Source organism: Petaurus breviceps, unplaced genomic scaffold (genome assembly GCF_028583685.1).
Source record: "Petaurus breviceps papuanus isolate PSGF00001 unplaced genomic scaffold, PetGlider_PUasm1.0 90919, whole genome shotgun sequence".
Taxonomy (NCBI): Eukaryota; Metazoa; Chordata; class Mammalia; order Diprotodontia; family Petauridae; genus Petaurus; species Petaurus breviceps.
Window position 1 is genome coordinate 10693028 of NW_027187378.1, and position 27812 is coordinate 10720839.

Sequence of the window (27812 nt, forward strand, 5' to 3'; positions counted from 1 at the left end):
GAGTAAGAGCACCGGCCCCAGTGTCGGGATGACCTGGGGATCAAATCCGGGCTCAGATACTTAGCACCACACCCAGAAATAACTGGCCGTGTAACCTTGAGCAAGTTACTTAACCCCAATTGCTTTAAAAGAAAAAAAAGAAAGAAAGAAAAGTCAGGAGGCTAAGAGGGGAGATCTGTGACCCACGCGTGGAAGCTGGCCTGGGGTCCATATGTAGATAACACCCCAGTGGTGGGACTAGGTGGTGGTGATGGAAGCTGCAGCAGCTTCAGGAGCTCTCAAGCTAGACACAGTAAGGGAACCTAGCAACTTGTCAGAAAGAGATTACTGGGGTCTTCCTGTGTTAGCACTAGACCGCTCCATTGCCTATACTCACTTCTAGGTCACAAGTCAAGAGCAAAAAGGAGCACTCTTGGTCAAGGGGAGCAGGGGCCTAGAGTTTGCTTTTGATCTCAAGGGAGCAGGGACACAAAAGAAGATTATCAATTGCAATCCTAAGAGATATGGGGCCCTTCTTGAATAAGGTTCAAAGTATAAGCTCAGAATAGCAATGACCATAACTTTCCCCAGATCACACCACCTTGGAAGCACTGAAAACTTCCAAACCCCCAGAATTAGCTCTTAAAACAAGACAAAAAAATGTGAAGCTTAGGACAGTCCCCCTTCCTGTCCCCCCCATGCCAGGGACAGGGCCCAGTTTTAACGTAAATTCAAAGTCAAGAAATAAGCAACAACTAAAAAAGAACCTGCCCATAAAAGATTACTATGATAACAGGGAAGATCAAAACACAAACAATAGCAAAAAGTTATAAGTAATTCAATAAGGTTAAATTGTTTACATCTTTTAAACCATTCAGGTATACTCTGCTGTGCTTTTATGCTCTCTTGGGAACCCATAAGGTCGATCCTCTGCCTCATCAGGTGTTGGTGCCTCTTCCTTTGTCTTGCAATATTTATTGCTTCCTGAATAAATCTTTTCCCTGATCTGAAGGTTATTTTCCCTTCTGCTATTAATATCCTTTTGGCTGTTTTGTTTGCTTAAGATCATATTTTTTAACTAAGCTTACTTCCTCCTGAGATCTTTCTGGATTTTTTCCCCTTCTATATTCCCCTATTGCTCACTTTCTGACTCCCTCTCCTTTGATGGTGGTTTTTCCCTTGGGGTTTGATCTCAAATCATCTTGGCCTCCTCCCATGGTGGGCAATTCACATTTTATCAGCCTCAGTCTCTGTCCCAGGTAACTGCTGAGGGCACAGAACTGGCCCCAGCTAGATTCTGGGTTTTTCCCTCACACTTACTGGAATGCTACTCAGTTCCCTTGCTGAGCTATATTGTATCAGAGTACTTCCATACTCCTGTCCCAGCAAGGATAAGCATCTTGCCTTTTGGACTTCTATAGTACTGGTAAGAGGGAAGAGAGAGAGAGTTGAATTTTGTTTGAAGCTGAGGGTTGGTTTGTGCAGTCCTGCAAGGTGCTGAGTAATAATTATGTTAGGGATTAGCATTCTCTGATATTAGTAGAATGTTACCTCATTATGGTTCTTGGAAACATGGGCCAGAAATGTCTAACCTGTGGTCTGCAAAACTCCCCTGTACAGCCCAAATCAGATTAAAATATAAGTGGGAAATGTTTAACAAAATAAATAAAGATAATGTTAATTTGTAATTTTCTAAGGGGTTTGTATCTGTTTGAATTTGACATCACTGTCCTAGACTGCTGAGAACGCTAAAATTGCTTTATCTCTTACACATAATTCTTATTTTGTGGAAGTATAAGAGATCATGAGACTTGAGAAAATGGTTAGTTCTCCGTCTTGTTAACACAACACAGTAGATAGAGCATAAGGCCTTGGCAGTCAATCTGACTTATTCTTCAAGGTCCAGGTCAAATCCTATATCCTCCAGAAGCATAGGCCTATCTAGAAATATGTACACATTGTGACTGTCTCCCTTTTATTCGTTTAGGGATGTTGACTAGTGTACCTTCTTCTTCATTTCCAGTATTTCCCTAACTTCCTTCCCTCAGCAACAACTGGTAAACAACTGGAATTAATCACCTTCCCCTTTCTATTCCAAACTTCTCAGGGAAAAATTTGGTCTCTCAGGATAAAAAGATATTATTACTCCATGCTTTTTGGGGGAAGGGGAGCCCTAACAAGGGAGGTCAGAGCTTCAGGGAAGAATCAATCACAAAGAAAAAGTCTGAAGATAAGACAATTTTTAGAATTCTCATTGTTTAGTCTTTTTCTGTGTATCCAATTCTTCATGACCTCACTTGGGGTTTTCTTGGCAGAAATACTAAAGTGGTTTTGCCATTTCCTTTTCCTGTTCATTTTACAAATGAGGAAACCGAGACAAACAAGGTTAAATGACTTGCCAAGGGTCACAAGGCTAGTTAAGTATCTGAGGCCAGGTCTGAACGACTCCAGGCCCAGTGCTCTAATCACTGCACAACCTAGTTGCCCAGAGAATCCTTGGCATAGGCTATTACAGATAATAGTCATTCTCCCTCCCTTTGAGTGACACAGCTTGGTATTAGTGAATAAACATCACTTGAGGCTAGATACTGAAGGGTGAAAATGGAACTGAGAACATGCCAGCATTAACAAGTTTAGTTAAGTTACTGAAAAAGCTGTTGGGAGCAAAGCTTATAGAATTAAAAAAAAAAATGAGTTATTATGATTTATAAAAACATAGGCAATATAGGGTGTTTTCTAACAATGAACTGCAAGGCAGAGGACTTCATCCACTTGACCTCTGGGAGTTTCTTCATCTGTAAAATGGAGACTAAAAACTATCCTTACCTAGCTCAAGGTTATTGGGAGGGTTAAATGAATAATATATAGAAAAAAAACACTCAAAAGCTTTAAAGTCAATATTATATGTCTGAGCAATATCAGTGATATGAATTAGAGCCTGGTTTAAGAGCTAGAAGGAAACTCAGTAATTGGCTGATCCAAACCTCTCATTTTACAGACCAGTAAAAGAGAGGTTAAGTGATTAGCCCAAGGTCACACAAGTAGACAAGTAACAGATTCTTCCATTCCAAAATCTCTATGCTTTTGATTGTATCACAGTATACTTCCCTCACCCAAAATGAAGTTCTTAAAGCTATTTTCCAAATGGGTTACAAAACAAAAGGAAAGTCTTTCTTAAATTATTTTTGTTCCAGCTGTTACCAAATCTAGATATTCCCTGCCTTACATATCAGTTACCCAAAATGAGGGCAATATCTGTTGCTTAATAAACTTCCTGCTGGATCTTTCTTTTCCTTTTTTATAGCTAAGAAAATTAGACAAATTAAATGATTTGTCAAAATTCCACTGGTAATCCACTGGTACAGTGGATAGAGGGGGCCAAGTATAGAGTCAGAAAGATCTGAGTTCAAATCTGGCCTCAGACACTTACTAAGCTGTGTGACTGGGCAAGGCACTTAACCTTGTTTACCTCAGTTTCCTCTTCTGTCAAATGAGCTGGAGGTATCCTTGCCAAGAAAACTCCAAATGGGGTTATAAAGAGTGGAAAACTACTGAACAACAGCAAATAAGTAGGGAGAGCCAGGCCTCCAGTCTCCAAATTTAACATGTAGCTACCTCTCCGCACTCTGAATATTTCTTTTTTCCATTTTAAAATGGAGCTTTTGTTCCTCCCTTGTAGTAGGCCAGGTGGTAAATAAAGGTGGTCATTCTCTCAACTAATGTGTTTTATTTTTCTCATCTGCTTTTTTCCCCTCTTACTTTTAAAAAATTTTTATTATAAGGGATGGCTTACGGATAAAGGGGAAAAGATAGATTCAGAAATGAAAGTTATTAAAAACAAAAGGCATCATTAAAATAAGATTTTAAAGAATTTTTAAAAAGAAATGGGAATACATTTTTTAAAAGAATTGTTATCATAAGCTATTTTAAGTAGGAGAGAACAGTTAGTGAAGATTAAAATTTATTTAATTTTATCATCAATTATATTATGTACATAATAATATATTATAAATAATTATTAATTTGAATTTAAAATTTTCTTTTTTTCCCCGGGGCGCTAGGGCGTAGTGAATAGAGTACCAGACCTAGAGTCAGGAGGACCAGAGTTCAAATCCGACCTCAGACAGTTAATACTTACTGGCCATGTGACCTTGGGGAAGTCACAACCCCAATTGCCCTGCCCTCCCCCTTCCAAAAAGAAAAAAAAATCCTTTTTTCCACCGACAGCCTGTAGTTATTTTTCTCACTTCAACCTTTTTGCAGTTTCTCTTCCCAGGCTCAGTACTGAGCATCTCATCCCTACAGTTCTAGGGAGGTAGTTTCTGGGCAAACACAGTTTATAGCCATCAGCTCTTCCATGACTATTTACCTTCTTAGCAATCCCATTGTTTCCTGACCCCCAAACCCAAGCAAGATAAGGCAAACTAGGAGCACCAGCATCAAAGCATAATAGCTAACATTTCTGAATCCACCAGCCCCACCTGGCTCTTCTCAGAGACAGCTCTCCACTCAGAAAGACTTGCCCCACCTCAAACTCTGAAGCAAAGAGGAGAGAGCTGGGTTTATGTTATCTAGGCTAGGGTTTGAAGGTTAGGTCCTCCTGCCCTCTGGGCTCCTTAAAAGTCACAAGGGAGAGTAGGTTTTTGTAAGATTTGCTAACAGCCCTTACACTCAAGGCTCAACCTCTCACAAATAAATGACCTGGAGCAAAAAGGGTGAGTCAAGCAGGCATTTCTACCAAGGAGACAATCCAACCCCTCCAGGAACTGATGTTCTATCCTGGGAATGGGGGAGTTCACCATAAAAAGGGGAAGTATAAGGGGCAGCCAGGTGGCTCAGCGAGTAAGAGCACCGGCTCCAGTGTAGGGATGACCAAATTCGGGCTCAGACACTTAGCACCACACCCAGAAATAACTGGCTGTGTAACCTTGAGCAAGTTACTTAATCCCAACTGCTTTCAAAAAAAAAAAAAAAGGGGGGGGGGTAGTATGTACATGTTAATGAGAGAAGGAAAAGAAAACAGGGGCAGCAGGAAAAGCTAACAGCTAAGGAATGGATGCCCAAGGGCCTTGGAAGACAAAAACAACTCCTGCTGGCTAAAGCAGAAGGTGACAATTCTCTTCATAGAAAAAAAAAAACCACACTGAGGAGGGATCACTGGGGAAACAAACTACCTTGGATCATCCCGGGGTTTTGCATCTGGTGTGGTCCCTGGCTCCCGCTTTGGGTCTGTCCTCTAGAACAGTGGTTCTTAACCTCAAGTCCGTACAATTGGTCTTTTCCTTAATTTTGATAACAGTATCCCAATATAACCGTCTTCCATTGTGATATTAGATATTATATTTTGTGCATTTAAACATATTATTCTGAGAAGGGGTACATAAGTGTCACCGGACAGTCAAAGGACACAAAAAAGGTTTGGAATCCTTGCTCTAGAACAAACTAGGCCTAGTCTCTTACAATTGGCCTATTTGCTGTTCATACCTGCCAGTCTGATAACCACCCCCACCCCTAACCTACATTGTTGGAGACTCCCCAGCTATCTTGACCTTGCAAGCAGGATCTCTGTTTATCAGTTCCCCATTTCTCCTTTGACAACAGTGCTAAACTGATCCCAACTTGGCCTTATCTCTGGATCATACCTGCCCACATGCCTCTGGGCCCCATGATTTTTGACCTGCTGACTTTACTGATCTGCAGTTGTTAAGGCTCTGGCTGAGGTCATGCCACGAAGGAATTGTAGGTTCAGGATGTCACGACAGTCTTTATGTGGTGAAAACATCATAGTCAGGGGACGATTGGAGAAGGAAAGTGGTAAAAGATGGATGCCAGTTCAATCCTTGTTGGTGCAATGAGTTTCCAGGTGAGTCCTTCAGCCAATCTAAACTCCCAGGTTTTCCGGTCCAAACAAAATGGCTCATGGACCCATGTGCCCTTTATGTCCTAACCCAAGGAAGTCTATTCCAACTGGACAAAGGTGGCCTATGTTACATCATGATTACTGGGGCAGGCTGCTCACTGGTTCATACTCTATCTGAGAACAGTGCCCTTTTGAGCTGTTTTAAGGATTTCATCCAAAAGTTCCAGATTGCTGATGACCTCCTGCAATCAATCAACAATAATTTATTAAGCACTTACTATGTGCTGGGCATTGTAGTAAGCACCTGGGAGACAAAAAAAAGCAAGGGGGAAGGGAGGCCTACCTCCAAGGACAGCACATGCTAACCATGGAAGCAATTTATGTAAATCAGCATATGGAAGATAAATGCAAAAGAAACCAAGACTGCCAACTGCCAAGACAGAAGTAAGTCACTAACTTCACCAAAGCCTTCAGGAGTCGGTAACAAGATCTGTCACAGGGAAAAAAAAAAAACTATCCCTGGTCTATTAGTCCTTAGAAGATCCACCATCAGAATCCTCACGGAGATGAGCAATAACCCACCCAGGATCAAAGACTGCATACTCCAGTTTCTCTGGACCTACCCCAAAGGCCAGAACACCGGACCCAAGGATCCCCAGCTCAAACCCAGATCACACCTGAACTTGCTTGATAACAATTCCTTTATGACAGAGAAGTTGATTAAATCTCTTCTGCTGTCTGGTTGCCTATTTTATACCAAACTGCCAATACAATTGTGATTATCAGTGGATGGCAATAATTAACACATTCTGCAGTAGATCTGGGAACCATAACTTAAAGGATACTGAGAAAGGGCAGCTAGATGGTGAAGTAGATAAAGTATAGGACCTGTGGTCAGGAAGATTCCGTTTCAGGGGTGGCTAGGTGGCACAGTGAATAGAGCACAGGCCCTGGAGTCAGGAAGACCTGAGTTCAAAATCCTGCCTCAGACAGTTAATACTTACTGGCCATGTGACCTTGGGCAAGTCACTTAACCCCCAATTGCCCTGCATTTCCCCCCTCCAAAAAAGCAAAAAAAAAAAAAAAAGTTTCATTAACTAGCTATGTGACCCTGGGCAAGTCACTTAACCCTCAATGCTCTAAATTACAGAGAAGGTGCCAGCCTACAATGTATAGAGTTTTCCTCCTCTCCATACTAATGGAATCACAAGCTCAGTCCCTAATAATCAAGTGGAGTGTCCAGAGCAAGGCAACCAGGACGGTGGAGAGGGAAGGGCATGACATGGAAAGATCAGTTAAAGGGACTGGGCATACTTAACCAACAAAAAGAAGACCCGGGTGAGAACACGACAGTCATCTTTAAATATTTTAAAAGATGTCAGGTGGAAGAGATGTTATTAGGCTATTTTTTGTTTGAGAGCATAACTAGGAGCTATAAGGGGAAAATGTACTCTTAAGATCTAGAAATTCTTAACCATTAGAGCTATCCAAAAGTAGAACAGTGCCTCTGCCCCCAACCATGGAGGTCTTTAAGCAATGGCCCAATGACCACATCTCCTGTTATCCTGAGGATTCTTTTGTAGGTAAGGCTGACCAAATTCAATAAATGTTTATTAAGCACTATATGCCAGACTCTCCACTAAGTGCTGGGGATACAAAAAGGGGGAAAAGACAATCCTGGCCCTCAAGGAGCCTAGGGACAAAAATGCAAACAAATATATACAAAGCAAGCTATATGCAGGATAAATAGGAAATGATTAACAGAGGGAAAGCACCACAATTAAAAGGGGACAGGGAAGGGGAGATTGTAAGTGAGATTTTAGTTGGGAAGCCAGGGAAGTCAACAGCTGGAGTAGGGGACAGAGAGCATTCCAGGCATGGCGGACAGCCAGAGAAAATGCCAGAACTAAGAGGCAGAGTGTTTTGTTTCTGAATAAATGGGCAGCTTCTCCAAGTGGTGTGTAGTTCTAGTTGAGACCCAGTAGCCACTGGGAAAACACCTTGAGTGCTGTGGACATTGCATATTCCCCCATTCCAGGCTGTGTTCTGGCCTTTCACCTAAATGACCTCTGGTTTTATGAATCACCATTTCATTCACCAATTTTCTCTGTGAACAGAGCCCCTCACTGCTCTAATGAAGAACCAAAAGGAATTTTCATGGGCTCAGGCCACTTTTTTTAACTTTAATACAGGTCATGGCTCCTCCCCACCCCACCCTCAACGCACGCGCACGCGCGCGCACACACACACACACACACACACACACACACACACACATTTTTCATGAGGTGCAATGACCCCCACAAGGTTGTAGTAGGCACCATCCTCAGTCTGGCCAATGTGTCCTTGGACCTCTGGTACTACATGTCTATTATTCCTGAAAAAGTTAATCACTAAAAAGAAATAGTAGACTTTGGGGAATGAAGAAAGGGAGGGAGAGAAGTGCAAGGAAGGGAGAAAGAACTTCACAGTCAAAGCTACATTTTATTAGAGGAAGTTAAACTTCATAGCCCATATAAGCCAATTATCTTATGGAACCACCACATAACCTTGAACACATTGAGACTGTCCACCACCTCAACGAGCAGTAAATCATTGATGGGCATGATTCACTAGTTTCTTCAGTATTTTTTCAAACAACAAAGTAGTCAAACAACATTTACCAAGAACTTAGTATATTGGGGCAGCTACCATGTTTCCCCGATAATAAGACACTGTCTTATTATTTTTTTGGAAAGAAAAACACCAGAGGGCTTATTTTCAGAGGAGGGCTTATGTTGTCCTGCCTCAGCTCTCCTCCGCGGCACTGCTCTCAATGGCGCCAGCAAGCAAATCACTGGGGAAGAACAGGATGACGGGCTCACTGCTGCAGCTCTGATTGGATGCAGCTCGGAGCGCGGCATGTGTTTCATGGGGGGGATGGTGCATACAGAGGGTACCGTAATGTAGCGTGTAGCGCAGGGGATCACCTTCACTACAGTAGCAATCTCAACAGGGCTTATTTTAGAGGAATCTTACACAGTAAGGGGAGGGCTTATTTTCGGGATAGGTCTTATTATTTATTGGGGATACACGGTAGGTGGCATAGTGAATAGAGCAACGGCCCTGGAATCAGGAGGACTTGAGTTCAGACACTTAACACAAAAACTAGCTGTGTGACCATGGGCAAGTCATTTAACCCCAAATTGTCCTCCAAAAAGCAAAAAGAAATTAATAGTAATAACTTAGTATATGCCAGACACTATGCAACAAGCTGAGAATAATACAAAGACAAAAACCCAAACAGAACCTGCCCTCCAAAATTTTACATCCTACTGAAGTGACATATCCTGTACACAGATGAGCAAACACAAAGCGTATACCAACTGGATTAAAGCGGTAGAGACAGCACTGGCCTGATTCTAGAGCATAATGGGGCAGTGGGGGGAGGTGGGGAAAACCAAAGGTCTCATTCTGGAGGCGGTGCCTAAGGTGTGGGGTTCATATTTGTTGTGGTCGTTCAGTCATTTCAGTCATGTCTGACTGTTCATGATCCCATCTGGGGTTTTCTTGGCAAAGGTACTGGAGAGGTTTGCCATTTCCTGCTGCAGCTCATTTTACAGATGAGGAACTGAGGCATCCTAAGAGATGGGAATTAGTTATATTATACATTCTGTACTTGAGGAATAGACTGCAAAGCCCCACACGTGGGAAATGCCATGGATGAGAAACAGCAAATAGGTCCATTCGTTTTCCTCCACTGAACACCGGACTGGAGAATGTGTGAAAAGGAGTGATGTAAAGCTAGAAGTTGGAGGCAACCAGCATGTAATTAATTACCTTACCCTGGAAATTAAAACACAGGTTCTCCACTGACCAGTAGATTTAAAGTTCTGTCAATTCTGCAGCAATTTCTGGGCTTGACATGTCAGCAGTACCCATCCCAGGCTCACTAAGTCACTGTTCGGTAATGTCTGACTCTTTGTGACCTCATGGACCATACTGTTCATGGGGTTTTCTTGGCAAATACTGGAGTGGTCTGCCATATTCTTCTCCAATAGATTAAGGGAAAAGGAGCTTAAGTGACTTGCCCAGGATCACTCAGCTAGTAAGCGTCTGAGGCTGGATTTGAACTCAGTTCTTCCTGGGTCCAGGCTCGGCACTCTATCCACTAAGTCACCAACTATCTCCTAAAGAACTGTTCCAGCTAACTGTCTCAAATGGCCATGCTCTGAGCCGACAGGACCTTCACACCCAAAGTAAGGTGGCGTGCTATTTCCAAAGGGTCCTCTATTCTAGTCCCAATATGTTACAGGAAGGATTCATGGAGAGGCATTCCAACACTCTTGACACAGGCTCCACTAGGCCTTGTAGGCGGGGCCTCAATGTTTCTGGTGGTTACATACCAGGTATAACATCAGGTACCACATACAATCAACCACGGTGTAAGCTTACCAAGTTAAATCAGGGAAGACAGCAGGATTTTATGACTACTACCAATACCCCATCTCCCTGGTCAAGAAGGAGTTGGATAACAATGATGAAGCAATCAAAATCAAATGTTGCAAAAATACAAAAAAACAAGCAAAAGTAGAGATAAGAAAAGACTTCCTACCCCAACATTCTCCTCCCCCCATTTCTTGGCAGAGGAATATGTGGGAGTAGTATATGTCTGTAGAACACTGAATATATTTTCAGATTTTTTCAATGTATTGATCAGTTTTGCTGATTAGTTTTCTCTTTAAAAATATCATCTGTAACAGAGGATGGCTCTCTGAGAGGAGAGGGAAATTTAGGTGCAATGTAAAGACAAGACATAGCAATAAGATTTTATTTTTTTAAAAAACTGACAAGCATTTATTAAGTGACTACTGTGTACCAAGAAGCATGCAAGGCTCCAGGTGAAAATGGAAGATAATATGATATATGCAAATAAGATAATTTGGGGGGAAAGGCACTGGGTAAAGGAAAGGAAGACCCTCAAGGTAGTGCTTGAAATATGTTCAAGAGTCTATGCCAAATAGAGAAAGTTATTACATTTGATCATAAAGGTAACAGGAAGACACTGGAGTTCACTGCGTAGGAAGAGTGACCTGATCAGATCCACTTTCAGAAAATCATCTGACAGCTGAGAAAAAGATAGACTGGACTGGGGAGACAGCAATTAGGGGGAATAGTGGCATGTCTGGCCATCCGAGTGGAGAGAAGGGGATGGATGTAGGAGGTCTGGCAATTCACTGGATATGTGAGGCAGGGGAGAAGGCTCTAAAGGCTCTAAGGCTGCGAACCCAGATAATTGGGAGGATGGTACAGCACAAACAGAAATGCAGCTGTTCAGAAGAGAGGCTGAGAATCTACATTAACTGCCCAACCATGATCACGTGATGCCCCTGGATTTTTAGACACACGCTCCACCTCCAGCTATATCCCCACATGGGGTAAGCAAGACTCTAAAATAAGGCATCTGAAGGAGCCGACAGGATGTTTCCAGGAGACGTTAATGTTAAAGAATGGACAGAATTTGTGAATTTGTACAGGGCTGTGAGGTGAATTCCAAACTAGCGGAAATGGAGGTAGAGTGTAGGGGACAGTGTGGATCGCCAAGCCAAAGGACAGGGTAAGAAAGAGAGGGGCAGGATGACCTGGAAAGCACAATCTACCAAAAAGAGCCTGCTCCTACAGAAAATAATTAAGCCAAGGATGTTTGCTGTAGACATGGAAGTGCAGCTTTCACTTTAAAAGACCAAACCTTATTTTCTCTCTCTCTCTCTCTTTTTTTTTGGCCTTTTTGGAGGGCACTTGGGGTTCCGGAACCAAACTCAGGTCTTCCTGACTCCAGGGCTGGCGATTTTACTCACTGCTCCACCTAGCCGCCCCCAAACCTTATTTTCAAAAGGTTGATTAAGATAATTCTAAAAACAAAACAAAATAACAACACCTAGACTAGCAAATAACAGTTTATATCAACAGAGCTATTTAAGGTTTAAAAAACACTTTCTTCACAAAAACACAAGGGGATAGGAAAAGCAATTATTATATCCATACTTAAGATAGGGAAATGGAACAGCTCAGAGAGGTGAAGCCAAGGACCACCAGAACTGTTCTGTCATTATGGAACAAAATCACAGGACTAAAGATGGAAGGAAAGAATGCAGTTACTAATGGTAAGCTAAGGTGGGGTTGTTCACAATTCACAGTCTGACCCAACAAGGTAAGATGAGAAAGAAAGATGAAAGGGAGTTTTTAGAATTGCACTGGCTGAATTTGAAATCAGAAGTAATGGGTATTACAGCTGCTGTTTAGGAGTAAAGTTCAGCTGAGCAGAAAAATAGTTTGAAAGCAAAGAATCAGAGAATTTACTGGATAGATCAACTATTTTGGCTGAAGCCTAGTAAGATATTAGTAAAGTGCAGCATGGACCAAATCAGTTTAGCAGTAGAAGCATTGGTTCAACATAGAGGCTGTGTTTATGAAGAAACTTTTTTAGACCATTCCTGAGACAGGACAAAGAACAATGACTGAAGTTTACAATTCCAGAGATGTAGAATTCTTCAAGCATATAAATTTCCCTCATTTTGGCGACAATTTTTTGTGTATGCTCACTCTCCTTAATTGGCTACACTGATGAAAAAATGCAATGCAGGATTATTTCTACATTTGCTGTAATATTAGTACTTGTGGTGTTATATTAGGTTTCAAATCTAAAAGTGTCATGATTATGAATGTCTGCTTTTGTGCAAGTGGAAACACACCTGCTGGGGCTAAAGTGATGAACAGAGAAATTCTAATCCCCCACAACCAACTATTCTCTAACAATCTGAGGGAATATGAGTATAACTGTGTGGTGGTAGGACTTCTCTGTGAACTTGGAACAGTGAGAGTGAAAGAATGACCAAGCCAACTTGGAACTTGCCTACATGATAGGTATAAGACACTTCTGGACACCGCATTTACCCATTACACTGGCAAAACACTTTTGCTGACCATAAGTTTCCTTATTTTATAAACTTAGATGATAGTGAAAACCAGAGCTTTAATGAAGTTTTTTTTTTTATCTATGCAAGGAAAATTCACCTTGTTGAAAGAAAGACTTTAAGCCTACATTTGCTCTACCAAGTCAATTTGTTTTTTTTAATCAACCTATCACCATTACAGTGGGAAAAGTGGCAAATCATATACAAAAAGTATTTAATAATAAAGAACAAATCCTGCTGTCTCATCTGGGCACAGTATTCATTTTCTAGCAATTCTGATAAGGTGCTTTTGGGCTGGGGGTACAGCTTACCGAACTTGAAGGAACCTTGTGAGGCCTTTTAGGTTAGCCCTTTTATTTTATCAATAAGGAAACAGAGGCCTAGAAGAGGAGACATTACTTGTCTATGACTGTGACTTTTTGTGACTCTGGTAGAGTCAGGAATCCAGGTACTCTGAGCAGAGACCAGTGTTCTCACCACTACAATATGCTGCCATACCAGGGTCTTTTGTGATGGTCAAGTTGTACACTAATCAGAAAATATGCAGAACCTCAAACTTCCGCCCTCAATCTACTGGTACTACTTTATACAAGAGTAGAATTGAGCAGAACTAAGAGGGGAATGTGGCAGCTAGGTGGCACTGTGGACAGAGAACCAGGTCTGGAGTCAGGAAGACATGAGTTCAAATATGGTCTCCAACACTTGCTAGCTATATGACGCTGAACAAGTCACTTACCTCTGTTTGCCTCAGTCTCTTCAACTGTAAAATGAGCTAGAGAAGGATATAGCAAACCACTCCAGTATCTTGGTCAAGAAAATCCCAAAGAGAGCCACAAGGTATCAGATATGGCTGAAATGACTCAACAACAGAGGAGGGTAAGCAGTAGAGAGACCCAAAAAGGGTCTTCTACTGCTAGGAAGGAATCCCAAATGAATATTTTTATATCTGGAGAACAATTCTTAGTTGTTCCTGGGCAGATTATCCAGGCAGACAACAAGATTTACCAAGTGCTTTACAACATACCAGGCAAAGAAAGCACTGGAGATACAAAGAAAGACAAAAATTAATCCCTGCCCTCAACGAGCTTATAAACTAATGGGGAAGACGCCATGAGAACTATGTACAAACAAGCTATTAGACAGGATAAACAGGAAGTAATTAACAGAGGGATCAGGAAAGGTTTTCTGTAGAAGGCAGAATTTTAGCTGAGCCAAGGCTAAAGGGAGCTAGGGAATCCAAGAGGTGTTGATGAGAAGGGAGACTATTCCAGGCACCAGGGTTGGCTAGAAAAAATTCCAGGAGCCAAGGGATGGCATATCTTATTGAACAAAGGACAAGGAGGCTGACATTCCTGGATGGGAGCTTGTGGATCACTTGGGCCCCTCTGTTCTTTTTTTTTTTTGAAACCTACCATTCAATACCTAATGGCATCTCCACCAAAAAATGAACTGGTGTAGGAAGAAGGGGGGAAACTCATTTAAGTCAATCTGCCTATTTATTACAAGCTCTGTTAAAGTTACAATTGATTAAGAGTGAAATGTTTTATAAATTTTCTAACCTAGTTGGTGTCAAACTCACAGAAACCAGTCACTTAAACCCAACATAAGGAGTCCTACAGGCCACATGTTGATTTAGAAAACTGCAAGTGAAGGGGCAGATAGGTGGTGCAGTGAACAAAGCACTGGCCCTGGAATCAGGAAGACCTCAGTTCAAATCCCACCTCAGACACCTGACACACTTACTAGCTGTGTGACATTGGGCAAGTCACTTAACCCCAACTGCCCTGCCTTGCCCCTTCCAAAAAGATTTTTAAAACCCCTGCAAGTTAATATTATCTATGTTATATTGTATTTTTATTTATTTTCTTAAACATTTCTATCTTGTTCACTCTGGAGTCAAGAGAACATCTCTGCTCTAGATTTCTATCAGCAAAATGGGAATTATCTTCTCTTTTCTAATAAATCATGCATACAAAAACCTTTTTTTTTTTAAAAAAGCTAGGAAAAGAACTAGGTAGTGTATTTTTTAAATTTAATATATGCTGATATATCTTCTTTTAAAGAAACATTAGCATTATCCTCAAGTGAAACATGGAGAAGCAAAATCCCATCATGTCAAGGTCTACACGATTTATCTGTACCTTTCAGCTCCAATGGGACTCAGAGGACCAGGAAGTCATTGTGTATTCAGACCACACCTTTTTCTGTCAGCCAGCCAAGGCCAAAGACAAAGAAGGGGGGGATAAACTGTTCTACTCCACCTCACTCTAAGTGTTAGGGTCAATCCAATAGGTGTTAATTGGGGCTTTTTTTTTTTAACCCTTGAACCTTAAACTGAAACCACAGAAGTAGAGGGAGCGGAACTCAAGTCCTGCATTCACTGGCACATCATGAAGTCCTAGATCCAATGGGCTGGGCTTACAGGGCTAAAAATTCTAGCTTGGTCTGTCTATCTCCCAGGATTGACCCTTTTTTCCAGGCCAAAACAAAACAAAACAAACAACCCAACTCCTACTCGCTAAACATCTAATCATCTTTCTCAAAGAGGTCAATTTATTTCCTCATTCCATCCCTGACTCTTACATACACTTCCTTTGTAGTTATTGGACATTTATTTTATTTGTTTCATACTTTATATTTGTAACTTTCCCTCCCAAGCCTAGGACAATGACTAGCATATCACAGGCACTTAATATTTGCTGGTTGACTTAACTGATCATAGTTAATAGTTATTTGTTAACCTACAGGTTTTTACCATCTCCTCTTCCAGACTGTAAGCTCCTTGAGGGCAAGGATTACATCGAATGTCTACCAATTTAGCAAAATAGCCACTTAATGAATGTTTGTTGAACTGTTTGAACTAAAATAAGATTAATTTAATTCCAGGCTATTTCCCCATCTGGAATGCCTTCTCTTTCCTTCTCCAATTCAAATGTGTTCTTCTCCCAAGACTCAATTCACATTTAACCTCTTTTACAAAGACTTCTCTAATACCAGCTGGCTTTATTCCATTTAACCCCAATCCCTCGGTATAATAGATTTAGAACTGGAAGGAACCTTAGAAGTTATCTAGTCCAAAACTCTCCCCCCATTTTACAGATGAGAAAACCAAGCCCCAAATACTAAAAAATGATTTGTCTAAAGTCCCATAGACAATAAGCATCAAAGGTCAAGATGTGGGGCGGCCAGGTGGCGCGGCAAGTAAGAGCACCGGCTCCAGTGTTGAGAAGACCTGGAGATCGAATCCCGGGCTCAGACACTTAGCACCCACCCAGAAACACCTGGCCGTGTAACCTTGAGCAAGTTACTTAACCCCAATTGCTTAGGGGTGGCTCAGCGAGTAAGAGTACCGACTCCAGTGTTTGGCAGACCTGGAGAAAGAATCCCGGCTCAGATACTCAGCACCACACCCAGAAATAACTGGCCATGTAACCTTGAGCAAGTTACTTAACCCTGATTGCTTAAAAAAATAAAATTAAATTTTAAAAAAAAAAGGTCAAGATGTGAACCAAGGTACTATGATTGAAATCCAGCTCTCCTCATTTACTCTCTCATATATATATTTTTCATGTTTTTTCATATACCTGAATTAAGTTTACATTTCAACTTAGCAAATTAATATGTGAAAAATCACTATATTAAGCTGGGACTACAGAGACAAAAAAAGAACCAGGCCCTGCCCTCAAGAGCTTACAGTCTACAGGGGAGATGGTATATAGAAAGAAGAGTAAATATTTAGTGTCAAGGCAGCTAGGTAGTGCAGCGAATAGAACACTGGCCCTGAAGTCAGGAGGACCTCAGTTCAAATCCAACCTCAGACACTTAACTAGCTATGTGACCTTGGGCAAGTCACTTAACCCCAATTGCCTTATCTTCCCCCCTCTTAAAAAAAAAATTAGTGTCCTAAATTCTTTTTCCCTTTCAACTATAAATTCCAATTCAGGCACTCAGCTCATTTTTTAATCCAAAGAACTTTAAATACAATGAACACTCAATTAATGTTGCCCATTCACCAAACCTTAAGGGCTAGCTAAATTCTGGCTGCCTCATATTCTGTTGAAGGGAGATATAGAAGAAAAGATATGAGATCACACACACACTCTCTCTCTCTCTCTCTCTCTCTCTCTCTCTCTCTCTCTCTCACCATTAAAGGAGCGCTACATCTATAATGAAAAGGAAAATTTTTCATTTAGGCCTGATAGTAAAGTCTTTATTGATCAAAGGCTGACTTGATCCACTACTCTATATTGTAATTGAATTAAAATGTAATTAGCCATATAATTAATGTCACATATACTGGACAGTAGCGAGAATATAGGCCCAATTACATACTGGCTCTGGGCGCCTTGTGGGTCACCTAACCTCCATCTCAACGTACCCCCAGCCAATTCTCTAAGACAATGAATGGGAACAGTTGCTGACTTGCCTCAGCAAAGGGAGTTTCCTCACTAAAAAAGCCCCATGCCAAAGAAATCATAAAAAATAATAATGTCATGTATCCTAAAAACACACACACAGATTTTTCTTCATCATTATGATCGCTACTGACATTTATATAGTTCTGCCAAGTGCTTTACATAATATCCAGCGTGATCCTCACAACAACGTCCTTTGTACAAAATAAATGTGCTGCAGATATTTTTAATACTCCCATTTCACAGATGAGGAAAATAAAGTTGAGATCAGTAAAGTGACTCGCCTTGCCAATTATCAGATAGCTAATACTTGAGGCAGGATCAAACCCAAGCTGTCCAAGTCCACTACCTACTACTGTCAAGTCTCCTCTATCTATTCTGATGATGAAAAGACAACTATTGAAAAATCTGGAATGCTTTCTTTACACCCATTGAATGACAAGACAATTACCACAGGAGCCCACCAAATGGAGAATAGCAAAGATTTGGGACCTTTGAATGGTATCAGAACCCTCACAACAATACCTGGATCCTACAGCCATTTTAATCGATTTATTCTTTTTCCTGAATCAGTTGTCTATGCAGTCCAAATACAATGAGTACTTCCTAGACTCGTCTCCTTGTAAGCTGTACAAACTCAACCACAGAGAACCCTTCTCCTCACTTTTGTGCTCAAATCATTTTCCCATTATCGGCGTCAAACACTGGCAAGTGCGGCCAGGACCAGGTTAAAATGTAATTGGGAAAATTTTAACAAAATGAATAAAAATACAATAAGACTTTTACATTTTAAAACTAAGTCAGCATTTGGCCTGCAGAGAATCCTTGTGTATGTATGATTAGTGGTCCCCATTCTATATAAGTCTGACACCATTGGGGTGGGGCAGAGTATGGTACAGTGGATAGAGTACCAACCTCAGAGTCAAGAGGAAGTGAGTTCAAATCGGGCCTCAGACACTCACTAGCTGTGTGACCCTGGGCAAGTCACTTAACTCTGTTAGCCTCAGTTTCTTTGTCTGTAAAATGAGCTGGAGAAGGAAATAGCAAACCATTCCAGTATATCTGCCAAGAAAACCCCAAACACGGTCAGGAAGAGTCGGACAAGACTAATTAACAGAACACCACCACCACTGCGTCAGAAGACAAGGAAAATTTTGTGCCTTTTCTAAACAGGGACACTATGGGACAAGGAACTAAAGCAGTGTATGCCAGGTCAGAGTGGGAGGCTGGGGCAGAATCTCAAACAGAGCTAAGATCTCCCTTCTTCTGTTTTTGTCCTTTCAACAGGAACAGAGTGCCATTTAGAACTAGGCTCATTTCCCAGGAAAGTTGTATAAAATATCAGTGGGAACAGTGCCATCGAGAACTACATTTTAGTAGTCAAAGAAGACAGAGGAACATGGAATAATTAACAGTAACTTGGATTTGTCTGGTTCTTCACACTTCTCCAAATGTTTTCACCTGTACCATACTGCTTTGTCCCCACAGTAACTGTGAGGCAGAGAGAATAGGTCTTATTATCCCCATTTCATAGATGAGGAAAGCAGGGCTCAGATCACATGACTTCCCCTACACCCTGTAGCTGCTGAGTGGAAGAGCTTGCAATAAAATCCCAAACCCCCTCATTTCAAATGCAGTGCTCTTTCTTCCACCCCAGGGGCAGGAGAGGAAGGGGAACGACCATTACGTCCCTACTTTGTGCCAGGCACTGTGAACTTTTCAAATATCCCATTTGCTCCTCCTAACAATTCTATGAGACAAGGACTATAATTATTACCATTTTATAGTTCAGGAAACTGAGGCAGACAGAGAGAAAGTGACTTGGCCCAGGGGAACACTGCTAAGTAAGTATGTGAGACTGGAATTAAACTCAGGTTTTCTGACTCCAGGCCAGACATTCTCAACTCACTGCACAATTTCCCCAAAAAATGTATCCTCCAACAGACTTTGAGAGCTGGAAAAGGAACAAGATTGTAAGAAATGATGATTGAAAAGTTTCAAGAATGGGAAAATCTGTATCAAACAATTAAAAATGAGAAAAAAAAGACGCACGAGGCAAACAACATATACACAGCCTAAAAATAACAACAATGCATCAGTGTAATTGCTATCATATTTCTTGCTTTCTCAATAGGTGGGGAAGAAGGTAGAAGAGAGGGGAGAATCTGGAACTGAAAATAAAAAGATTAAAAAACAAACAAAGAAAGGCAGCCTAAATTCGGGGAAAAATCTTGGCCTCAGAGAACCAATGATGAAACCCAATTCCCCATCTTAGTCAAAAGGTGAGGGCCTAGGACACTACTAATGCAGAACACAGCAAATACATCTAGCCTTGCCCCCACCTTGGCTGGTTGTTTTAACTGTTAGGGGATTTTTACTTAGCATCAGGCAGGTTCAATGGGCTAGAAAAAAGCATATCAGGAAAACACTGCAGCATAAAACAAGGACGTTAATAAAACTTTCAAAGAAAAGAAATGTGATCCTTCTGTAAAAGCCCACTGAATCACCTATGCTTTTTTCTTCAAACACATCCCTTCTGTAAAAGATCACTGAATCACCTATGCGTTTTTCTTCAATAGTCTAATGATTTTTCACAGGCATGGGCACTTCCTCCACCAAAGCAGACCATCACGCTTCAGGACCTTAGGTAGAAGGAAGTCTTTTAAGAATTGCTGTGGCCAAAACACAAACCACCTGGGGATGAGTGTCTGCACTTAGCCAGACTGGTTTTCTAAGGGCAGACTCATATTGAAGTCTACCACCAGGCCCGGAACAAAGTCTTTCTGGTGTGGTAGAACCAGTCAGGGATTCTGTGATCCTTAGCATAGCCCTGAGCCTGCAGAGGCTGCCTCATATCAGGAAGAGACATGAGATGACCTGAGCAGAGGATGCAACTTTGAAAACACCACCACCAAACCCTTCCCTACCTGTGTGAGTCCGGACATGTCTTTTCAGGTCGAAGGTATCATTGAAGCCTTTGCCACAGAAGGTGCACAGGTGTCTTTTCACCTGGTTGTGGCACTTGAGATGCCTGTTGAGCATCCGCTGGAGACGGAAGCCTTTGCCACACAGCTCACAGCTATACACCACAGCTTCATTACAGGTCCCTGTTGTGAACTGGGAGGCAGAAAAAGAAGCCACCATTAGCAAGATTAGAAAGAGGGGATGAGGGAAAGGAGGGAGGGGATGTCTGGGTTCTAATTCAATAAGCATCCAATAAGTTACTATTATATGCACTGTGCTAGGAGCTGGAGATAAATGGACCAAAACAAAGAGAAAAATAAAAATCCCTACCCTCAAGGAACTTACACTCTATTGGCTTCTAAAGTTCCCCCAAAAGGCCTTTTAAAAAAAAAGGTCGACAATCAAATGGAGGAAGTGTAGGCAGGGGCTTACTTTGAAGCATGTTTTCCCTAAAATAAGCCTCTAGCTTTGGCTGCATGTGGTTTCCACTATCTAAAAATACCAGGCAAATGCTTCATGTTGCATCAGAATCCAAATGGGAATGAGGAAGGCGTAAATTATTTGTATTCTGTTTTTCCTCATCTAAAAAGTTGAGTCTGAAAACCAGAACAGGGGTAGGAACAAATCATGGGATCCTTGATTTTGCACTGGAAGGGTCTTCTGAGGTGAACTACAGATAAGGAAACTAAGGCCCACAGGTCAAGTGACTTAACCAAGGTCAATAGTAAGAAAGCATCATCTTCTGTCCTTCTTAAAGAGCTGTCACAGAGGTTAAAATTGAGGCCATACTATGTGATTTAAAACAAAATAAAACACTAGGAATCCAAAAGGCAACCTACTTAGGGATAACCACTGTTTTCCATGGTTTCCTACTTACTGATTGAGACTGCATGATTGAACCAATCACTTATGTAAGGAATCAGTCTCTCTGATCACAGATGGCCAGAACTGGAAGAAATCTTAATGATCATCTGGCCAGATGAAGAAAATGACCCAAGGAAATGTAATAACTTGATTAAACTAGTAAGAGGCAGAGCCCAGACTGACTACAGATAAATTGTTCTTTCACTATACCACAAAAGGTGACTGCCAAAAAAATTATTCTCATGAATAACTGTGACTGTCTCAGCAACAGGATGACTGTATGTCTTATGGTGGTATTATTGTACCCCCAGCCTGAAATGCCTCCTCCCCTCCTTTACACAACTTGTGCCCACCCTTCAAGATGAAGCTCAAACTCTTCCCCCCTCCAAATCATAGAAGTTCAATGGAGCTCAAAAAAAAGAAATCCCCACAACAACACACCTGACAGAAGATTAAACATTGAGCTTTTTCTTGAAGATTTCCAATGACAAGGAACCCACCATCATCATCTCCTCAGGTAGCCCATTCCACTTTTGAATAGGTCTAACAGCTGATAGGTGGAAGAGTGGATAAAGTGCTGGGTCTGGAGTCAGGAAGACCTGAATTCAAATCCAGCCTCAGACACTGTGAGACCCTGGGCAAGTCACTAACCCTGTGTATTTCAGTTCCCTCATGTGTAAAATGAGCTAAAGAAGGGAAATGGCAAACCACTCCATTATCTTTGTCAAGAAAATCCCTCTTTCACAATATATCTACTATGGTAATGTTTTGCATTAGCTACACATGTACAACCTATATTGAATTGCTTCTCTTCCCAGTAAGGGTCAGTGACAAGGGAGGTAGGGAAAGAATCTGGAATTCAAAGGTTTAAAATCAAATGTTTTAAAAAATATATTATTAATACTATTATTTTACATGTAACTGGGAAATAAGATATACAGGCATTGGGGCATAAAGATCCACCATGCCCTACTGGAAAGTTGGAGGGGGATGGGGGAAGATATAAGAGAGAGCAGATTGGGGGAGGGGATATTCATCTGTTTTGGGGTGGTGGGAAGGGGAAAAATGGGGAGAAAATTTGTAACTCAAAATCTTGTGGAAATAAATGATGTAAACTAAAAAAAAAAAAAATAGCTGAATGAAAAAAAGAAGAAAATCCCAAATGGAGTCAGGAAGAGTAGAACACTACTGAACAGATTTACTCAATGCTCAGTTCAAAGGTGACCCTCCTACATGCTAGGTGATGAGTGGATAGAGTGCTGGGTCTGGAGTCAGGAAGACTCATTCTTCCTGAGTTCAAATCCAGCCTCAGACATTTACTAGCTGTGTGACCATGTTTGCCTCAGTTTCCTCATCTATAAAATGAGTTGGAAAAGGAAACAGCAAATCACTCCAGTATCTGCCTCCAAATGGGGTCACAAATAGAAAAGGAATGAAAAAATGACTCAACAACTTCCACCAAGTGTCTCTGGTCCTGGCCTGTAGAGCTAAGCAGGACAAGTCTTTTCCACAAGAGAGTTTTTCAAAACAGACTTTGGTCTCCTCTTGGTTAGAAAAACGCTTATGATCTGTGACACCCAAATTACCAATTGATTATCTGGTGTGTGTATTATTGCAGTCTAAGGGCTTCATAACTGTCTAGTTTCTAGAACTAGATTATAAGCTTATAAATGCCTTGAAGATAGACCCTTTTATCCCTCCATATCCACAACATTGCTTACTTAATCCAGTCCCCAAACTGAACAGACTTTCAGTAAACACCTGTTCTCTAATTAGGGCCTTAAATTAAACATCCTTTCCCCAAAAATCCATTCCTGTCCTTCCAAGACTGAAACGGAAAGAAACCTGAGCATCACCTCTGACTCTTCCCTTGTACCTGTCTCATTTATTGGTCTTCAAGTACTGCCACCCTTAATTCCACAACATGCCTACTATGTATCCCTACTGCTCCCACCCTAATTCAGAGTTCTCTTGATGTTCTAGTACTAGTATGTCTCTAAGCCATCCTCTACACTACTGCCAATTTAATCCTCATAAAGATGCATCCCTCCAAATGCCTCACATCAAAAACCTTCCATGGTTCCCCATTGTTTAATGAATAAGGCCAAACTCCAGTGTTTCCAGGCTTACCTCTGCTGGGCCAAAATCCATTACTAAATATCTTCCCATCTCTGCCTCCCCCCATCTCGCTGTTCCTCAGGTTCGGAATGAACTCATTCTATCTGTTTACTACCATCTGAACCATCATTCAAGGTCAAGTTCAAATCTAATCTCATAGTATTTTGAAGGGAGGGAAAGCAATTGGGGTTAACTAACATATATAATGTGCTATAATATGGGTTTAACTAGCTGTTATGGGAATGGGAATTTAAGATCTTCCTGCCCCTAGGCCCTTTGATTGGCTTAAGTGACTCTGAGAACCTTCCTTGATTACTCTGCCCCCTAATAGGCTGAATGTGGTCACCTGGAGCCTGTGGTGGGACACTTGTTTTTCAGGAATGCCCACACCTTGGTGCTTTGTGATTGGGCAGTGGGTCAAGAGGGTTGTGACATTCTCTGCGCCAGGAGAAGACTATATAATCCCTGATTGAGGTTTTGCTTTGGGGCTCACTTTGAGAAGAGTTGTGTGATTTGTCCAGACGAGAGGCTGGGCAGCCGTTGATGCTTCCCTCTCTCGTAACTGACTAGGTATGGATGTAATAATCAGACAGCTGGAAGCCTGTCTGCTGATCTGTTTCTGTGTTTTTTTGTCTGCTTGCAACCTCTGTTTGTATTCTCTGAAGTTCGGGGTGCTGACCTTTTCCCCCTGAACCAGGTAAATGACATGCGTTTGATTAAAGCAAGATTGTTAACCCATTCTGAGTTGCTTTCCTTTAGAAAAGCAGATCTAGGAAGCTGTGTTGGCAGCCTCCCTGGGGATGCTGGGGTGCTTGCTGCTACACTAGCCCAGGATCACATAGCTAGCTAGTGTCAAGTATCTGAGGCCTGAATTTGAACTCAGGTCCTCCTGACTCCAGGGCCCTGCTCTATTCACTGCACCTACCTAGCTGCCCCTCTCATAAATATTTTGTACTTTGCTTTTGCATTTATCTTCTTCTTACTTGCATATTTATATTTATCTCTGCAATAGACAGGGAGGACAGGGGCAGTGTCTTGTTTTTCTTTCCTACGGCTTTAGTAAACTACACATAAAAGGTATTTAACAAATGTATTCTTAGTGCAACATGTGGCACATAATGGGCATTTTAATAAATGCTAGCTTTTTTTGACTGATTGGCCAAATGAACAGTTACTAAGTCAACTTATAAAAGGTCTCCCCTATGACCCTGTGCAAACTCTGTTTATGCTTTCCCTATCTATGTCAACTTCTCTTTCACAAAGATATGAAAGGATGGCTAATTTATAATCTGAGAGTTGTCTGAGGAAAGGATCCATATTTTAAGGAAATGGCCAACCAACCACTTTTGGCTTCTTCAACATCCCAGTAACTTCCAAGACCACAGCATGGTACCCTGGACACCACATCCCAGTTTGTTTTATCTCCTTATTAGAATATAAGTTTCTTGAGGGAAGATGTCGGATTTTTTTTAATGCTTTGGCATTTGTAACCCCAGGGCACAGAAAAAAAGTGCTTGGCAAATAACAAGTCTCAATAAATTCTTTTTCATTCATTAATTTACTCATTCATTCTTTAGCCTATGGGGTAGTCTACAGAGTGTAATGGAGTTGACAAGTAATCTAATAAAACTGTTGCAAAGAAGTAAAGAAAGCAGAGGAAATGCTCAGATTGTAACAATAATGCAAATGAAAACACTAGGAGGCAACAGAATTCAGGACAAACACAATGGACACGATTTTACACAAATTCACACGGGATTCCTTCCAATCAGTTGGTTAACAAATGGTAAAATACAGACTGTCAGTCACAATTGTTGTACCACTAAGTTTTGCTTAACAGTTTTGATGGTGTTTTTTTTTTTAATGGAAAGGTACTTATGTGTGAGGTGAGGATGAGGCATTTAATTCTGAGGTAACTGAGGTGTGCTCCTAAGAGGACAGAGGCTGTTTCACTGGTCTTTGTATCTCCAGCACTGGTCATAGCCACAAGCACATATAGTCAGAGCTTTGTCAAATGATGGTTGATTGATGTGTTGAAATAATTTATTGATTTCTAAAATAGTAAATGCCAATCCATATAAGATGTGAAGAGATCTACCAAAAAATTTGTAAAATGACTTAATGATTACAAATTTTAAAAATTAAAATAAAGTTTTATAGACAGCCAATGTAGCCAGATCAAGGCATAACAGACAATCTGAGTGCTGCCAGAATAAAAATAATAACAGCAGTAACAAGAAAACCAGAGAAAAATCTCCACTAAGTTGAGTCCTAAGAAGATACAAATTGAGGGGGGAGGGAAAGAAACGGGACATAGCGAGATAATAAGCTAGTCCTGGGAGGTTTAATGACTTGCTACAAAAGCCAACTGGATTTACAAACTACATTTAGAGAAGCATAGCGTCCAGGGCAAGGAAGGTGAGAGTTCGGTACTCTGGCCTGGGGGCATTCAGTTCTGACCTCGATTTTGGATATTTTGGATAGGACATTTGATAAGCTGGAGAATGCCCAGAAAATTACCTCACTGGAAGTCTTTGGAAGAAAGCTGGATAGACTTTGTCAGCTGTTTTGCAGGGGAGAGGCTCGAGAAGGAACAAAAGAACAGATTGAGTTGTTATATGGATGGTGGCCTTGAAGGCCTCTGAGGTCCCTTACAACCCTCAGGTTTTGTGATTTATGGAAAGATTTGGATGAAAATTGTACAGGGTGGAGAGCAGACCAGTTGTGATCTGAAATGGAAGAAGTCTCAATACCAGACCCATCCAAGTAACCATCCAGATTAATTCAATAAGAAGAGTAGATCGACTGAAAATCAAGGTAGACACTATGGCAAAATGATGAGGTCTTTTTTCAGAGCAGAAAAAGAGTCCAAAGAGCCAAAACCCTCAATTTTCTCCATTCAAAGTCTGCAGTAGTTCACTGTCCCCTAAGAAGACCTAATAGTATAAGCATAAAATCATCCACTTTCTTCACTTTTGTAAATCTCCATTTAAAAACTAACAAGAAATACAGTTTCTTTCTCTTTACAATCTCAGTTGTTCAGCTCAAAAAAGGCACTTTTTCAGATCAAAAAAAGCCCAAATAAATGATATTCCCTCAGTAGTAAAAGAAAGGAAATCAGAGCCAAGAGAGCAAAGGCCCTTTAGAATGCCAGTATATAATCAGCATCAGGAAAAGATAACAGCCTCCAACCGGGAGAAACAATGACTATGTATTCCCATTCACAAAGTGTGACCTTTCCTCTCCTTTCTAGGAAGACCTGCAGGCTCTACAATTTTCTCAGGCCGCTAAAGTGGGCAAACAGAATTATCTCCATTTCAAGGAGGAAAAATAAGGTCCCAGGCTGTAACAGCAAATCACTAAGCTATATATAGCTTTGTATTAACTCAGCAATTGTTTTGTAGGTGGTTTGTGGAAGTTTCATTTTTCCTATTTTACCCACTCCATCCTTTATCTCTGTTGTTCAGATTAGATGGTCCTACTTCCATTATCAGATTTATCTATTTATTATAATCTAATCATCTTCATTATTAGCTTTGTTTTCTCTATCATCTAGCATAGCTCCTGTGGCACATAGTAACTCTTCAGTAAATGTTTATTTATAAAATAAAAAATTCTATTAATCTAATCTATTTATGATGACTACTTTTTTTTAGCTAGCGAACCAAGAAGAATTTTTTTTGGGAGGGCAGTTGGGGTTAAGTGACTTGCCCAAGGTCACATGGCTAGTTTTTTTTTTTTTTTTTGCATTAAGTGTCTGAGGCCAGATTTGAATTCAGGTGCTCCTGATTCCAGGGCCAATGCTCTATTTGCTGTGCCACCTAGCCTCCCCCAAGAAGAATTTATTAATCACCTACTACGTGTCAGGTACCCTGCTTTGTGATGGGGAATCAGACACAAAACTGAGGTAATCAGCTCCCAAGTTTATATGATAGTAGGGAGCTAGGTGGTACAGCAGATAGACTGTCAGGCCTGATGTCAGGAAGACCAGAGTTCAAATCCAGTCTCAGACACTTAATAGCTGTGTGACCCTGGGCAAGTCACCCAACCTTGTATGCCTCAGTTTCCTCATCTGTAAAATTAACTGGAGAAGGAAATGGCAAACCATTCCAGGATCTTTGCCAAGAAAACCCCCAATGGGGTCAGGAAGGATCAACACTGAACAACAACAGGGAGCTACATGGTCAATTAAGTAAATATAAGATACTATACTTAAGTAAACATAAGATATTGTATATATAAACTAAACATGAAGTGATGGGAGTTAGGGTAGGGCACAATAAGGAATGCCTCTGAAAAGAAGTGAAAATTTAGTTGTTTTGAAAAAACTACCGTGTTTCCCCGATAATAAGACCTATCCCGAAAATAAGCCCTCCCCTTACTGTGTAAGATTCCTCTAAAATAAGCCCTCCCCCGAAAATAAGCCCTATTGAGATTGCTACTGTAGTGAAGGTGATCCCCTGCGCTACACGCTACATTACGGTACCCCTCTGTATGCACCGCCCCCCTCCCCCGTGAAATGCATGCCGAGCTCTGAGCTGCATCCAATCAGAGCTGCAGCAGTGAGCGCGTCATCCTGTTCTTCCCCAGTGATTTGCTTATTGAATAAAGGTACATTTTTTTGTTCACATTTACCTGTTTATTAAAATTGCTGTCAAT

The 27812-nt window shown here is 41.1% G+C and overlaps 1 protein-coding gene across 2 annotated transcripts in view; it reads right to left on the reverse strand.

Annotated features, from left to right (window-relative positions):
• Positions 1 to 27812, reverse strand: part of OVOL2 (ovo like zinc finger 2) — a 55729-nt gene that overhangs the window by 14394 nt on the left and 13523 nt on the right. For both annotated transcript variants that reach the window (XM_069075467.1, XM_069075468.1), the window contains one exon: positions 20135 to 20324. In XM_069075467.1, the coding sequence (XP_068931568.1) occupies positions 20135 to 20324 (190 nt within the window). The remainder of the gene's footprint in view (positions 1 to 20134; positions 20325 to 27812) is intronic.